The 17,106-nt window shown below is 41.2% G+C and overlaps 2 protein-coding genes across 10 annotated transcripts in view; one reads left to right on the plus strand and one right to left on the minus strand.

Moving 5' to 3' along the window:
- Nucleotides 1-376: 376 nt before the first annotated feature.
- Nucleotides 377-6,491, plus strand: LOC129189715 (ankyrin repeat and SOCS box protein 12-like). Its single transcript, XM_054791693.1, has 4 exons — nt 377-493; nt 1,511-1,827; nt 4,914-5,442; nt 5,525-6,491. The coding sequence occupies exons 2-4, from the start codon at nt 1,540-1,542 to the stop codon at nt 5,680-5,682; spliced, it is 975 nt and encodes a 324-aa protein (XP_054647668.1). The 5' UTR covers nt 377-493; nt 1,511-1,539; the 3' UTR covers nt 5,683-6,491.
- Nucleotides 6,492-7,371: 880 nt separating this feature from the next.
- The window catches only part of LOC129189714 (rho guanine nucleotide exchange factor 9), a 54,839-nt gene continuing 45,104 nt past the window's right edge, over nt 7,372-17,106 (minus strand). For 7 of the 9 annotated variants that reach the window (XM_054791687.1, XM_054791684.1, XM_054791683.1 and 4 more), the window contains 2 exons: nt 15,958-16,026; nt 7,372-12,170 (listed from right to left, as the gene is read on the minus strand). In XM_054791687.1, the coding sequence (XP_054647662.1) occupies nt 11,995-12,170; nt 15,958-16,026 (245 nt within the window). In that variant the 3' untranslated portion in view covers nt 7,372-11,994. Of the gene's footprint in view, nt 12,171-13,027; nt 13,096-15,934; nt 16,027-17,106 lie in introns of all 9 variants that reach the window. The other 2 variants (XM_054791685.1, XM_054791686.1) reach the window with 2 other exon arrangements.

Here is a 17,106-nt window from a genome sequence, read left to right on the forward strand (position 1 = left end):
AGGACTTGCTAAGAACAGCTGGCTGGCTTCACATCTCACCGTCGTGCAGCTGACGCTTACTATAAAAATGGCTTCTGTTGGGAGACGGCAGAAGAGATGGCAGACTTCAGCTTTTATTCACCTGTAACCTGGAAATGATGTTATTTTTTTTTGTTGCACTTTTAATTTGGGCGTAAAGACATAAACACATCTATTTGGGTTTTTGACCCGGACACCATCTCTGTCTCACACACCAATCACAGAGAGAGTGTCACTGCTCTATCACCTTTCTAATTTTAAGCCTGAGCTTCGACTCTCCAAGAATGGAAGTCCAGCCAGGCCCATATGTGGCCTAAATTTAGCCCCCAGAAGCTCCAGTCCCCCCTTACAGACACAAACACACTATAGAACACTTTTGACTACTCACAGGTCTATGCGAGCATCACCCCCATGACACACTTACTTCCTTTCTTCCATGTTACTTGAAGGTGATCGAGAAGATCCATGGAATAAGGTGAGTGCAAATGATGTGCTATCTTCTCATGAAGGCTTTCGCATGATGTCCGTCTTTATTTTATTAGTCAAAAGCAGTGTTTGTCCTGATTTTGAGTGTCTTTGTTTGCTAAATGCTGAGAAAACAACAAATGGAGTTGTGTTGAGATAATCATTCTTAAAGGAGAGCTGCACTTTTTCTTTTTTTTGTGTGGAGTTTTGCCCACCGTCCACGATCCTTATGTGAGACATGAACACATCTTTCTGTTTTCTATGCGTTTTAAAGATATAAAAACACATAAAAAGCGACAGCGCGGTAGTGCACGTAATGGGATCCACCTGTGCCGCCGACAGGGCCTGCTATTAAAACGCCTCCAAAAATGTGTTATGGTTTTATATCCATGCTGTAACCATGTAGTAGCAGGTACATTCATGACAACATGTAATACTTACAGTATTTTGCGTATTTCGGTCATTGTAAGCATTACCGGAGCTGCTTGCTCGGCACATTGATTTCACATAGCAACGTCGTAGAAACGAATGCCTGCACCTAACGTTAACTTTTCCAAACTCAGAAATAAGAACACAGCAGCAGCGGCGGCATCTCCAACTTACCTTTTGGTAGTGCCTGAGACGTTGTGAGCGCAACGCTGACGCGCTACGCTAGTCGCTAGCCGGCTAGTAGCTAGCCGTTGTGTTATGGCTAAGTGTCAATACGCCAGCAATGTAATTCGATCGACGTAACAATGTTAATAATAATAGCTTGGTTAATATGCGCGTCACATTATATGTAAATGGAGCGTTGTTGGCGCCTTTTGGAGACTTTTTCAGACGACTTCCTAGAAGGAATAAGTAAGTCCCATGCGTGCAGTATTGCGCTGGCTCTTTTTTTATCTGTTTTTATGCTCACAGAAAAGAGAACAACACATGTGTTCATGTCTCACATGAGGATTGTGGATGAAATCCACCAAAAAGTGCAGTTTTCCTTTAATGTCACATATGATATATGAGCAACCCCCCACCCACCCGGCCTTTGCAGATGGAAGAGCTTTGACTTGCCAGGGGAGAATGATGGTTGTGGGCCATGCTGTCAACATGAGTTTGATGGACATTTCCAAGATCTTCTCCCTGCTGCAGCCCAAGGAGGAGGACGAGGACAATGAGCTGAGCCAGGCTCTGAACAACGCAGTGAGCAGCGACGACGTCAGTCTTCTCTCTGAGCTTCTCTCTCAGGAGAGCTACAGGAGGTCTATCAATGCTCGAAGCGGGTGGGGGGTTCCCGTAACCCCCTTACGGACCGCTGCTGCTCTGGGACATCTGAGGTGCCTAGAGCTCTTACTGGAGCATGGAGCAGAGGTGAGACGTGCAACGTTTCATGATGCACAACATAGACGTGCGACTTTTATGGTGTACGACTGATGACATTTGCTGAACCCGAGGCTTTAAAGCTTGTTTTGCTACATTGATGTCAACAAATGGATGACTTTAGCTTGATTGACCTCTAAAACATCTTCAGTGATGCTATGACATTTTTCTCATCATCATTGGAAGCAGCAGGCAACTTTACACAAAAAGCCACACTACAAAATAAAATACCATAAAACATGATTTCTGCACAGAGGAGAACTTAGTGTACCAATTTTATAAATTGTCAAATGTTCCTTCCTGGAAGCTGCTGTTCAAAAAAAAATCATGTATTCATATTTAAACAAACGACTTTAAACAAATCATTTTTAAAACTACCCGTAGTCTGAATTAAAAACAAAGACAACCCCCCCCCCCGAATCCCCCCGCCCCCCAAAATTTATTTTTGATCAAAAATACATGTACATGTACCACTATTTCAAAAAAAGCCCCCAAATTTTACATGTTTATGTCTTTATGCTTCACTGATCACGTTTTTTCGGCAAGCAATAAGATTTTGTACTTTGGCAGTCCTTGAACGCACCGTAGTTGCTGTGAGACGCAGATGTGAAACCTTTATATAACTTCAACACTGTGACTCTAGTGGTGAGTGCCTATACATTTTATACTTTTACATGTGTTTAATAAGCGTGTAAGGGATACTCAAGAGTACGACGAAGGGCCGCATTGAGAGAATTTGAGAATAAAGTTGTAGATTTACGAGAATAGACTCGTAATATTACAAGAATAAAGTTGTAAATTTACGAGAATAAAGTCGTAAATTTAAGGGGAAAAGTCGTAATATTACGAGAATAAAGTCATAATTGTATGAGAATAAAGTTGTAAATTTACTAGAAAAAAGTCATAATATTACGAGAATAAAGCCATAAATTTACGAGAAAAAGTCGTAATATTATGAGAATAAAGTTGTAAATTCGAGAAAAAAGTCAGAATATGACAAGAATCAAGTCATAAATTGACGAGAAAAGTCATAATATTACGAGAATAGTCGTAAATTCACGAGAAAAAGTGGTAATATTACGAGCATAAGGTTGTAAATTTATGAGAAAAAGTCAGCATATGACAAGAATAAAGTCATAAATTTATGAGAATAAAGTCGTAAATTTATGAGAAAAAAAGTTGTAATATTACAAGAATAGTGGTAAATTGACGAGAATAAAGTTGTAAATTTTTGAGAAAAAAGTCGTAATATTACAAGAATAGTCGTAAATTTACAAGAAAGTCATAATATTACGAGAATGAAGTCGTAAATTTACAAGAAAAAAGTCGTGATTTTACAAGAATAAAATCATAAATTGATGAGAAAAGTCGTAATATTACAAGAATAGTTGTAAATTTACAAGAAAAAGTGGTAATATTACGAGAACAAAGTTGTAAATTTATGAGAAAAAAGCCAGAATATGACAAGAATAAAGTAATAAATTTACGAGAATAAAGTCGTAAATGTACGAGAAAAAAGTCGTAATATTACGAGAATAGTCGTAAATTTACGAGAATAAAGTCGTACATTTACGAGAAAAAAGTGGTAATATTGCGAGAATATTTGTAAATTTATGAGAAAAAGTCATAATATTACAAGAATAAAGTAATAAATTTACGAGAATAAAGTCGTAAATGTACGAGAATAAAGTCGTAAATGTATGAGAAAAAAGTCGTAATATTCCAAGAATAGTCGTAAATTTATAAGAAAAAGTCATATTACAAGAATCGAGTCATAAATTGATGAGAAAAGTCGTAATATTACGAGAATAGTCGTAAATTTACAAGAATAAAGTCGTACATTTACGAAAAAAAAGTGGTAATATTACGAGAATAGTTGTAAATTTATGAGAAAAAGTCATAATATTACAAGAATAAAGTAATAAATTTACGAGAATAAAGTCGTAAATGTACGAGAAAAAAGTCGTAATATTACAAGAATAGTCGTAAATTTATAAGAAAAAGTCATATTACAAGAATCAAGTCATAAATTGACGAGAAAAGTCGTAATATTACGAGAATAGTCGTAAATTTACGAGAATAAAGTCGTACATTTACGAGAAAAAAGTGGTAATATTGCGAGAATATTTGTAAATTTATGAGAAAAAGTCATAATATTACAAGAATAAAGTAATAAATTTACGAGAAAAAACTTGTTATATCATGAGAATAAAGTCGTGACCTTTAGCCCTGGGAATGTGGAGGAGTGTGAGCGCCACATGGGGCAGAAGGGCTAGACATGCTCATGTGTTTGTGTTCAACTGCTCTGTTTTGCTGCCACGTTATAAATAAAAGCTCGCCTCAAGCAAAAGGAAAGTTTCCTTCCTTCCTGAAGTTAGTCGCCGGACCAAGATTTCCCTCTGACACGTAATCTTACGACTTTTTTCTCATGAATTTATGACTTTATTCTTGTAATATTACAAGTTTTTTCTGGTAAATTTACGACTTTATTCTCGTAATTTCCCATTATTTTATTTTTCACAATGTGTCCCTAATACTCCGTCGTAGAGGGGAAACGGGGAGGATTCTGGAGCTGAATCTTACCTAACAATTACAACAGTCACTTTTATTGCAAATGGTGATCCAATCAGAGAAAGTCAACGTCAAGCGAGCGAGCTGCGAAAAGTGAGGATCTTTTGCATTAACAACATGCACACACTTCTCAATTATTCAACATCACACACTTGCAGAAAACAGGTGAGGAATTTTTCTGCATGTTTTGAATGGCGAAAATGGGGGAAAAAATGTCAATGGAACTTTTAACATTAGAGACTGTACTCATTTATGTTGATTATGTTTTTCAACAGGAAACTTTGAGCATTAAATGTTTCGGATTTTTTAAAAGGCATTTAAAACCAAAACAAAACATAATTCCAGGTGGACGGTTACAATTTAATAAACAGTTAAATGCTGGCTCACTATTTGGCAACTAGTCCACTAGTTACTATTATCATGACATACCATTATAGATGTTTATTTTCCTACATGGGCTGAATGAGCAGGTCTTCATGAAGCTGTGCTGGTGTGTCCATGCCCAGATAGACATCTTGGACGTGAAGGCCCAGACGCCACTGTTCACAGCTGTTAGCGGCAAACATCTGGACTGTGTAGCGGCCCTGCTGAAGGCCGGAGCCGACCCAAACGGCAGCCAGTACAACAACTGCTCACCGGTGCTGACCGCCGCCCGAGAGGGGGACGTGGACATTCTCCAAGAGCTGCTCCGCTTCAGAGCAGAGGTGGACGTTCGACCTAAAGTACCAGAGTGGGCGTCCAATGCTACAGCCTGCAGAGGTCCTCTTTATATCTCAGCAGTGTATGGACACCTGGATTGCTTTAAACTCCTCCTCCTTCATGGGGCCAACCCCAACTTCAACTGCACAGATGAGAAGATGCTGGCTCGGATCAAGCAGCCAAAGACAGTGCTGGAGGTGTGTTTACGTTACGGCTGCGGGGTGGAGTACATCCAACTTCTCATAGACTTTGGAGCAGATGTGTATCTCCCAACACTTATTATTGACAAGACAACCAAGCAGAATGAAGCCTTGGTCCTGCTGCTCAAGGAAAGGGGTAAGACTCAAATGATGATTGTTGTCACACCGAACTCAACTAACTTGTAACTAGTTCAGTTAACTTCATCCTTCTGCTGCAGCTTGCCCCAAAACCCTGATGTCACAGACACGCCTCGCAATACGAACACACCTTTTCTACGCCGACAAGGAGCCTGCCATTGACAGTTTGGACATTCCTCTCCTCCTGAGAAACTACCTGAAGCACATCCCAACTGAAATCACGTGCCTCTCCAGTTAGCGCCAGCGTGGAAGGCGCTCCAGCAAAGATTTTTTTTTATATAAAGTGGATTTCTTCTTTGGGGGATTTTTTTTGTTCCAAAATTGATTTATTTCTCCAAAAACAGGACATATTTCCTAAACCCCCCCCACATCATTCAACCTAAAGTTGATAAAAATATATGAGGACAATACAGGTAAAATGTACACCGTACATGTACCACTGTTAAAAACCCCCCACCATTTTTACGCTTATGTCGTTATTCTTCACCGATAATGTTTTTTTGTCCATTGTTGAGCTTGAGCACTTTGTTTGGTAGTTGTTGAATGTACCATAGTTGCTGTGAGACGCAAAAGTGCAACTTAGATATAACTTCTTAGATATAACTTCTACAATGTGACTCGGATTCCATCTGTTCATGGATCATCTTACATTAACATTCATTGGGTGGCAAGAACCTACAGTGTGTACATTTTATACTTTAAATGTCTTGAATAAGTGTGTGAGGCGAGGGAGGGTTCGGGAGCTGAATATAATCTAATAATTACGTCTAAATGTTCAGCCGAAATCTCGAAACGTAACCCCCACATTGAGCTGTGGGTGTATGAACCTCTCACATGAACTTGAAAGCACTGAACTCAAGCCCATTAAACATCTTTGGTATTTTTTTGTGATCTCCTGCACTTTTTCAAAAGGCAGGTTTGGTGCCCAGCAATTTTTACCCATCCAAAAACAATATGATTCTATATTACATTGAGACTTGTCGAGCACTAGGACCAAGCGGAGAAAGGCTGCTCAAACTGAAGACAATTTCCCTTTAGACCACCCATAATCCCATTGATTGGCTGTGCCGTTTTTTTTTTTTGCTAACGTGTGATTGGCCGTCCCCGCTGTCACTCCTTCAGCACCTGGGCTTGCACACCCGGTGTTTTGTTAGCTGGCCAGGAGTCCGTGCTCATCTGCCATTGTAAATTGTTAACATGATGGGTGTTTGTTCTGTCAGAGGTTTCATTTACAATAACATTTGATCATCATCTGTGCCTGCCTCTGTGAGTGCGTGCGTGTTTGGCGTCCCCCCTCCCATCACCGCTGAAATCAAAATTTCGTCCATGAAAAGAGACGGTGAGTCAGCAGCAGAGTCAAGCAGGTCTGCGTACAAAAGTGTACCGCCACCGCTGACCACTAGGGGCCAGAGTAGTGCTGCATATTCGTCTTCCTCACACATGGGCCTTTGCCAGTGGCAGTTTAACTTATCTATTTTTGTCTTCCTCCATCACCCATAGCCATGCCCTTTGATTTTTTTCTTTTCCCCGAGTATCTCCTCACGGAGTAGTAATATTCCTTCATACAAAGAGTCACAAGTGGAGAAAAAGCTCTCCAAAACAGCCACCCACACTGCATCACGCCAGGGAGTCTTACATCCTCGCCCGCATCTGTGGGCTTGAAAGATGAGGAAGAGGAGCAATCTTTCTTCACTTGAGCCGTCAGCTGAGAGACGTATTTGCATAAGACTCATTAGTTATTGATGGCAGCACAGTTACAATCTGCACACTATCATTTTCGACTTTCTTTCAGCATCCCGTTATCAACTCATGTCTACTTTTCAAGCGCTTCTCCCTGAGTGCATCCTTAAATAAGATCCAAAGTTGCAGGAAGTGATGTCACATGACAGGAAACCTAACACAATGCACTCACACACCAACGCCTGGCACCGTTCTGTAGAGGTTTTATTTTCAACAAAAGTACAGCTATATCAGATATGGATTTTTTTTTTTACAGCGAAGTACAACATATTCCCAGTGCTTCTGATTACATCAAAACATATAATGTACATACAGTTGACATCTCCACTCTCCCATTCACAGTTTCTGGATTGAATAGGCATTATTTTTCATTTCTACAACAAATAAACTCAAAATGCCAGCAAAAAGAAAAATGTGAAATGTTTGCATATGGCGACAAAAGGATTTGGGTAGTGTAGGTTCATTTCCTGCGCTAAGCAAAACCCCAGACCTGGGACTAGATGGTATTATACAACGAATAGTGTTTGTAAAAGTGGGACGCCAGTCTCTGTTCACCTTGTCATTGAAAACCACATTACATATGGCTGATTGGACTCCATGTGGTACCCTGGATTTGTATTGGTAATGTCGTCATGTTCCGTGTGAGTGCATGCACACAAAGGGTGCAAGCAGCCTCTTCTGCATTCAGTTTGCTAACTTGGCTGTCTTGGTTCATGACTGGAAAACAAAAGGCAGTCCTCTGGGCCTCGTGTAAAAGGTCAGGGTTAACGCTATCAGATAAACAGAACCAATATATACATGGTTTGAACAAATTGGCCCAAAATGATAACGTTGAATACTGGCTACTAATTCAATAAATACAAGCGAGGAAAATAATCTCTACTGTCAAATCATTGTACTTCAGAGCATCTCATTTTGAAACAAGAGCATGATATGAATTGTAATGAAGTATTCTGTGTGTGTGTGTCTTCAGGATTAGAGTTATTTTTAGCACATCCCCACAGAGTTTGCATGTATTCCGCTCCTCTGTTTGACTAAAAATCTATACACATACACCTATGATCAGTGCTAACTCCTATTTGGTTGTCATAGAAAAACGATACCCGTTTTGCCTCAGTGACTGGCGTTCCATAAATAACCAGCAGTTAAGAGCTAAGCCAGTGAATAAAAAAAAAAAAACAAGACGAGAAAAACCTCTAATATTTGGGAAAAGAGAATGCCAGTGCCTTTGACCTATCAAGAGCTCACTCTTTGACTCTACGCCAGGATAAGGCCCTCTTCTCTTCCCGACGTGGACGAAGAACAGAAGCGTAAAACGAGCGTAAACGTGACACAAGCAGGAGACAGGTGGACTCCTTGCAGTGAGATGGCAGTGGCTTCACCACGGAAATGAAATGAAACTAAACAAACCGTAAAGAGTTGTTTTAAGTCTCATGCAAAGTATCGGATGCCACAAGCATGCATTTACCGGGTACTGAGCTCTACCGTACGCTAGAACTGGAACAACATTCGTCTCCAACGCAAAATATCCAAATATATGATCTGTTCTTTTTACAGTATTTACATTTGTGTCGCTCATAAAGTTAAAATAGATGACTTTTTCTTATTGAATTCATAACTCACTGCTAGTAATAGTCTTTAACACTATACTCTAACTCCACGAAGGAAAACTAATGATTTCTACTATATATTCCAAAGTAATCATCTTTCAACAATAAAGCAACTCTATGTCTAAACGTCTGAAGTAAGAATAACTTATATTTGTGCAAGAGAATCACGGCTATGCTAGTGTGATAAAGGAACATAACAAGTGTTTGTGCACAGTATGTGGAAAAAGATCTTTGTCCGGGTGGATCTCGTGCACCGGCAAACCAAGAATTCCCCGTATGAGAGTTGAGAGAGCCAGAGAGAAAGGAAGAGACTGTTGAAAGTCCCACACTGAAGGGAAAATACGTGACGAATTCAAATCTGCCTGTGAAACTGAATAGATAATCACTAGTGGAATGCTGGAAGGCACTGTTAGATAGCATCTCTCTTCTCCGCAGCACAACGGGCCAGTAAGTGCGCATGATTGTGTATCTGTGTGTGTGCGTTTGCATCTGTGTGTGGAACAGGAAGGAGGCGAGGGAGGTGGGGGGTGGGCGCAGCACTGGACCTGAGGTTATCGTGATCTGGGAACCGTATGTTGTTGGCAAAGGGAATTATCTTCCAGAACAATCTGACTGGGAGCCATCTCCACAGACACCACTCATCCATGTCTTAACTTCCTTTATGAAATAAAACAGATTGCACAGAATACAAATCAATTCTAACGTCCCAGGAAGCCAAACAAAATAACGTAGAATCATATATAATGCGTTCTTATTGAGTAGTAAAGTACAGTCAAACCTTGGTTTCGGTCAAAAATTTTGCTTCGGTCAAGCTGGCAACCATATTTTAAGGCCTCCTTCTTGAGTAAACCAAAGTTTAATGAAAGGGAGGCCCACAGACCCTGGGGAGATGGTAAGAGGCACTTTAGCTTGCTTAAAGGAAGAGGCTCCTTAATTGGGCAAGCAATAGCCAGCACTGAACTGGCAGTTTAGTTGCTGTGTGATGGTTATAGTGTTATTTCTTTTATGTTGAGTAATGACCTCCTGCCATTTCTTCTATACTGAAAAGGTCATTGCAAGTCCCATTTTGGCTCCTGCTTGCCTAAATAAACTTCCTTTAAGCAAGCTAAAGTACCTATAAATGACCATCTCTAATATTATATTTTTATAATTATGTTTTACATTTACATGTTTTACCTTTACATTACATTACCATTCATTTTTTAGCACTTATGGCCCACCAAAGTTCAGGCTTGTGACAGCTTCTAGTGGTGTTTGTTGACAATTGAGTCACTTGAAAGGTGATTCTGAATGATCTGAATAGTCACCCAGACGCTACCTCCAACGGCCAACCATTGAGTTGAGTTTGGAGGTCCGCATCAACATTTTAGTTGCATCTATTTGTCCTTTACCATAATTTTGCATCATATTCTGCATGTAAAACTACAATTATTGTCTGTAAAATGTATTTTTTGTTCATATTTTTGGGTGTCTGGTTTTACATAATTTCCTATGGGAAAAACTGCCTTGTTTTTTTTTTTTTGCCTGTTTTAGTTTTTGTCGTCCATTTCAGAACCAATCAATGACGAAAACCAAGGTTCCACTGTGATGTAACGTCACCCCACAGGTCTATCGTATCCCACATAAAATATGTCTGGTCAAAAATGCGCTCACAAACCATCTACAGATGTTTGTCTTACATTCCAGCTGTAGCAAAGAATACGACAGAAGTGTTCACAAAAAAATTCTCTCCCTTGCTTATTGTCGGTTAGACAAATCCATCTGATCAGGCCACAGTCTTCAGTAATTCACTTAACAGTGTGGCGCTAAGTGCCAGAACATGGATCAGATCTGAATACACAACACGAGGGGGGTAGTGCCAAGGTTTGAGGCTGCAGTCTGTTGAGATGCACAAACCACAATCATAAGATGTCTGCATGCTACACATTATAATTCATCCTTGTGCCTTCCTACGCTGTCATATTGCACATCCATACTCTGCAGTCCGGAAATACTTCACAACCACAGGAACCTATCCACCTCTTTTATCACGTCTGCCTGTTTTGACCACCTTGAGTTTAAGGGTCTACCTTATTTACTTATTTACTTATGCTATTATCTCCTGCATTTATCAGTCCTTGCCTTTTGTGTGTGTGAGCGATACAAAATAAGTAGTTTTGTAAAGAGCTGACAAGAAAAAAACACTCACTACTAGCTCTAGGTGTATTTCTGGAGGTGGGCCGTGCTCTTTCCAAACAGTCTCTGAGCTGCCAGCACAGTGCTACAGGGGTGGTCTCTGGGGAGAGAGAGGAGGGGCTCTGGCACCAGGCGGCTGGAGCGTAGCCTGCCTATCTCCTGCTCCCAGCAGGTTCATCTGAGCGGCAAGCTCTCCACAACCCACAGCCTGCGACCCTCAATGTGATGGGATATGAATACCCTGTCAAAACTGCTTGGTGGAAGAATGTAAATATTCTATTGACGTTCCCGCTATTGATTTGTTCCTGGAGTCATATCGTGGCTGGTGGCAGCTTTCTAAAGGAACAAGGTGCTTCCTCTGACTCATAGAGGCTGAGCAGGTGGGCAGAGAGATAAAGAAGATGCCAGGATGAAGAGGAGAGGGACGAGAGGGCTACTACAGAGCCGGCTGAGAGGAGATCCGGATGCAAGCGTGCGTCGAGGATGGATGGTCTGTGATAAGCGGTGGGAGAGGTGACGCCCAGCAGTCGAGCTTTGCACGTCCTTCAGCCGCCTCGGTCGGTGGCCAAGGCCTGTCGTTATTTAGGCTCACATTCACAAGAATGCAACAAGCAATCTCACGTAGCAGCACAGCAAAGATCCCAGACACAATCATACAACGACCTGGCGCTGCCCGGTGTGTGTCTTCGGAGGATGGATTTGAAAAGGATAAATACAACAATCTCAATGAACTCCAGGACATTCAGTTGGTGTGATGATGAGTGTTGCAGAATCTGAGGGAGAAAATGTGTGGCGGTTCAGAACTAAACATGTTTTTAACATACATATGAATTTTCAGGTTTTATTTTTCCCCTCAGTTCCGTTAAAATAGTCAGTCCTCCTGCCGCTTTCAACCACACCCTATGTTAACGTTGGTCCTTAGCTTTGAAAGTCTCTTGAGTAAGTATATTTTCTTCATGGTGGAACATGATCATCCAGTGTTTAGTGCTTCTAAGAAAAAAATAGCTGGTCCTTCAGAAGAGTCTCTATTTCTTAAATGGAGCTAATCTACTAAAATTTTGCCAGAAAGGAGCCTGGCCTCTTTTGGATTGACTGAATTCAAAAACTTCTCCTTGTGCCATGTCCTCCGTTACCTCATACTGCCCCGCACTGAGGGGGTCCTGGGGGGGCGGGTATGAGGGGGGCGTGCACCTGTTTACACCTGGGAAAGCAGCGGGTGCAGAAAAGCAAGAAAGGGGAACCGGGGGGGAGTTGGGGCAAAGCAAAAAGAAAAAGGCAAAGCAAAGACAAAACAATTTTCAGTATTGCCACTGATTAGCTCGACCACAAAACATCTATTCATGCTGCACACATAAAAATAAGACTCCACTGTTAACATTCCTGCATATTCAACCTGAAATATGATCATCTGATGACTGCTGAAGAGGATGGGAAGTGGAATTCAGCACGAGTGATGACACAAGGGAGACCAAAGATGCTATTCAATCAGAGTCTGTCTCAGGCAAACAAGCGAACCCACACATCACATCTGATACACTGTTACAACCAGGCTTTTGGACATGAGACATTGTTACACCATGTTTGTTGACACACATTTGTTTGAATAGCACCCCCAAGGCTTGAGAAACACAAAAGTGGTGAAAATAGAGCCAACAGAAAGCTGTTAATATGCATTGACTACAGTCTATGTCATTAAGCTACAGTCTACAAGCATCACAAGTATGCCGTGGAAGTTACAAACTAGTCGATTTGGAGATGAAAGATTCCAAAGTTGCCATGGCATCTCAAAAAGAAAAAATAAACACACAAAAAGATGGGAAAATGTGTGTTTTGTTGCAGGTATTTTGCCAAACACTGTTTTAGCAGTGAGAAGGGTTTGATCTATTTGTGCTAGTGGAAGCTGTTTATCTGAGATAGTGACGATAATGCTTATCAGCACATTGAACACTGACTGCATGCTCCAGTGCCAACGTTAATGACAACACCTCCCAATGCTGTTTTAGCAGTTGCCATGGCATCTTATTGTGCTAGCTCTAAGGAGAACTCTTATGCATATACCTTTATCATTTTCAAACCATGTCCATACAACATGGCCCTCTTTCTCAAGATGAAATCTATAAATGAATCTGAAATTCAAGAGAGTACTTCACCTTGTGCCAGCCATGTACACATACAGCACATACGTACACATTTACTTGTGACAGACATCTACACAGGTCCTGACGTCAGAGAGAACATTCAGAAGTGGTCATTGGTTAATACATACTATAATGGATGTTCATGCTTATTGTGCAACTGGAAATTCCGAGAACATCAGTCATGGTAAATCTAACATGGCATGTAGCCTAACACTGAAATGGCTAAAACGGAAAGGATGACACCAGCATTTGTGACACGTGGGCTCTGTGTTTGTGTTGACTGCTCGGCCACTGACTGCTTGTTTTTTTTCTGTTAGTCAGTTGTATGACGCTGTTGAGTTTGACTGGACAGTCAGAAAATTGCACTTGTAGATCTGTCACACTAAATGACACAATATAAACTAGGAATTCGTCACAGATAAGTGCAATGGTAGGGAGCTGACAAATGTTAAGCATCAATATGGCTTTTGACCCTATCCATGGGGCACTTGCTTTGACAGAGAAAAATAACCTTGAGAATTTAAGTAGTGTAGTGTAGTAGTGAGATGAAGAGGAATTCATTAGGTGCCGGCTTTAATAAAGTCTTTAGAAGTTTTAAGATTGAAAAGGAACATGGCCAAACAATCATATCTGCCATGTGGAACTTAAAATGCCAACCTATGCCACAAAAACTATCTTGCGGGGGTAGCATGTTAAAGGGCTTTAATTTAATACAACATTTGAAGAATACATTCCAAAAACATGCATGTTAGGTTAATTGGCGACTCTAAATTGTCCATAGGTATGAATGTGAGTGTGAATGGTTGTTTGTCTATATGTGCCCTGCCATTTGCTGGCGACCAGTCCAGGGTGTACCCCGCCTCTCGCCCGAAGTCAGCTGGGATAGGCTCCAGCGTACCCGCGACCCTAGTGAGGATAAGCAGCATAGAATATCGATGGATGGATGATAATATCGGCAACAGATATTATCGGCCGATATCAGCATTAAAATGAGATATCGGTTCATATCTGTGTCGTTTTATCTGCCAATAATGATATCGGCATGCAAGTGATGATGTCCTCAACACAGCAACAAGCTTGCTAGCTCAGCATGTCAGCGGTGTGGAATTATTTCTAAGTTCGGCCTTTGGATTGTAAATATGTTTAAGCGAGGATGTTAATAAAATGTCAGCTGATGTTATGCAAGCTCAACACGATGAAAAAACAGCAGCCATGGAGCTCAGGAGGCACTTTTTATTATCACCTTGCTTTGTGTCACCACATAGGCGTCACCATCCCAAAGACAAAACAGCACATTTCCGGCCTTTCCAATAAAAACACTCTGCGTTACATCCTGTCAGATGGCGGCTAACCAAATAAGGGTGTCAGAATAATAGCTTCAATTCGGAATGGAAACGCTGGTTATGCCAGCAGGAATGGAGCCGTTGGTCATAACTTTTTTTATCACTTTTGTTAAGATAATAAATCATATGGCACGTTTTCTATAACTTACAGTACATATTGTAACATTCGTCTTTACTGTGCATAAACAGTGTCCGTTTGTGAAATGCATCCAGTGGCATCACAGTAAAAGAAGCATAATGTGTTCTCAAGATGTGACCTGACATTAATTTGAGGGAAGAGCTGCTGCCTATATCGGTATTGGTTGATATCTGTATCAGTAATGAAATGCTGGACAATATCAATTAATCAGATATCGGTAAAAAGCCAATGTCGAGCATCCCTCATACCATTTTTGCTTTGTCAAATAGACAAAAATCCCAGAGAACAAAGTCTGAAAACGTTTCGCCTTTCATCCGAACAAGCTTCATTAGTTCAAGCTAAAAGACTAGATAGGACCACCCTTGGTGCTCAAAGACTAGGTAGGACAGTCTTTGAGCATGAACTGATGAAGCCTGCTCGGACTAGAGGTGAAACGTCTTCGAAGACAACCTTAACAGTCCGGCTGCGATCAATTCAATGTCCTCAGAATACAGTGACCTGGATGAATGAGAATATTCATAGCCACGCCATTTCTAATAATATATCAAACTAACAATGAATTTGTTTTATTTTTACAATATGCTGAGAGCCAATGAAAACAGACCGTCACACTTATGGGGACACGCCTAGTCTAGTTGTTGACTGACTTTCATGTTCGAGTTTAGTCCCTAATCAGTGATGGTGTGAATGTAAATGGTTGTTTGTCTATATGTGCCCTGTGATTGACCGGTGACCAGTGCAGAATGTAGCCCGCCTTTTCTAAGATGGGATAGGCTTCAGCTTCCCATGACCCTGAACAGGGTCAGTGTTAGAATATGGATGGAGCTACTGACTTGACATGTTATGTTGGGCCTTATTAGCTTACTCTCTATTCTACAGATACTCCTGATTAAGAAAAATATGGCTGATGTACATGTATGTTGAACGGTATGTTGGATATAAAAACCATGCGAAAACCAGCCAAAGTTCATCAAAACTGATGTAAAGAGGAGATGGTGGAAGACAACTACATTATGACAGAATCCAGATGCCATGAAGACTGGTGTCATCGCTTTCAACTCAATATTCCATGCAAACAGCCCTCTGTCTTTTCATTGTTGCTTAACAGCTGAATGACTACAGTGTGGCAAGTCAGCTTAATGCGAGCCCACAAACATTTAACACAAATGAAAGGCTGAAGAAACCATTAATATGCTTAACTTTTGCTCAGTGCAACCGATCATACAAGATGTGTTTAAGTGTTTAAGAAAAGGTGACAAACGTAAACAAGCAGGGAGGTTGAAACAAGAGTAAACAGCGATGAGAAGACAGGGCACACCAGTGAGGAAAAGAAAACTGAAATCACCTGATATCGTCTTGTTGCCTCACCTTTCTGTTTGGTCACCTTTCTCACTGTCATGGCTGCCTGCCGCTTCTGGTACTCTGAGATCTCAAAACCTAAACAGTGAACAACACAGTATGTTATGTCCAATAAGAAGTGCATGTGAAACATGAGATTGCAATTCCTTTCTGCAAATGCTGAGAGATGCTGTCACAGACTCAAAATGCAAAATGAAGAAATGAATTGAGGACGGGCTGATACATTGCAGTATATCATAGCAAAACTCGGTTGGCATGCAAATGCACTATTCTCCTCTGGGACTGCAAGTAAAGAGATGACATAACAAAATCTGATTGGCACTCTGTTTCTGGGCTGGGAAAAGTAACAGCACAACCAATGATCACTGACTGAGTGTGAATCTGTGACGGCACTCTTATGAAGCATAATAAAAAATAATAAAAGAATAGTTTGATCAATAGTGTAGAGTGTAAATGCTTGTCTCAATATTCACACAACAAATACTTGGAACTTATGTTTACATTTACAATTTCACATTGAAGTTGTAGAAATACACTACGCATCCCACACTGATGCAAAGTTTAACATTTAAATTATAAATGTTAATTTATATTTATGGCTACTTTGTCTACACAAGTTCTTGTTCACGAGTGAAGGAAGGTCGGAGCGTGAGGTCAACAGGCAGGTCGGCACAGTGTCTACAACAATGCGATCACTGTACCAGACCGTCGTGGTGACAAGAGAGCTGAGCCGGAAAGCAAAGCTCTCAATTTACCGAGCGATCTGTGTTCCCACCCTCACCTATGGTCATGAGCTTTAGGTCATGACCGAAAAAATGAGCTCGCCGAAATGAGTTTCCTCTGTAGGGTGGCTGGATTCTCCCTAAGAGATAGGGTGAGGAGCTTGGTCATCCCGAAGGAGCTCTGAGTACATCCGCTGCTCCTTCACATCGAGAAGAGCCAGCTGAGGTGGCTTGGCCATCTCGTCCGGATGCTCCCTGGACGCCTCCCTGGTGAGGTGTTCTGGGTTTGGACCTAGGACACGCTGGAGAGACTATGTCTCACAGCTGGCCTGGGAATGCCTTGGTGTCCTCCCAATGGAACTGGAGGAGGTGGCCAGGGACCGGGAAGTCTGAACTTCCCTACAGAGACTGCTGCCGCCGCAACCCGGGCCAGAAT

This window comes from Dunckerocampus dactyliophorus, chromosome 11, assembly GCF_027744805.1.
Source record: "Dunckerocampus dactyliophorus isolate RoL2022-P2 chromosome 11, RoL_Ddac_1.1, whole genome shotgun sequence".
NCBI classification, from domain to species: domain Eukaryota; kingdom Metazoa; phylum Chordata; class Actinopteri; order Syngnathiformes; family Syngnathidae; genus Dunckerocampus; species Dunckerocampus dactyliophorus.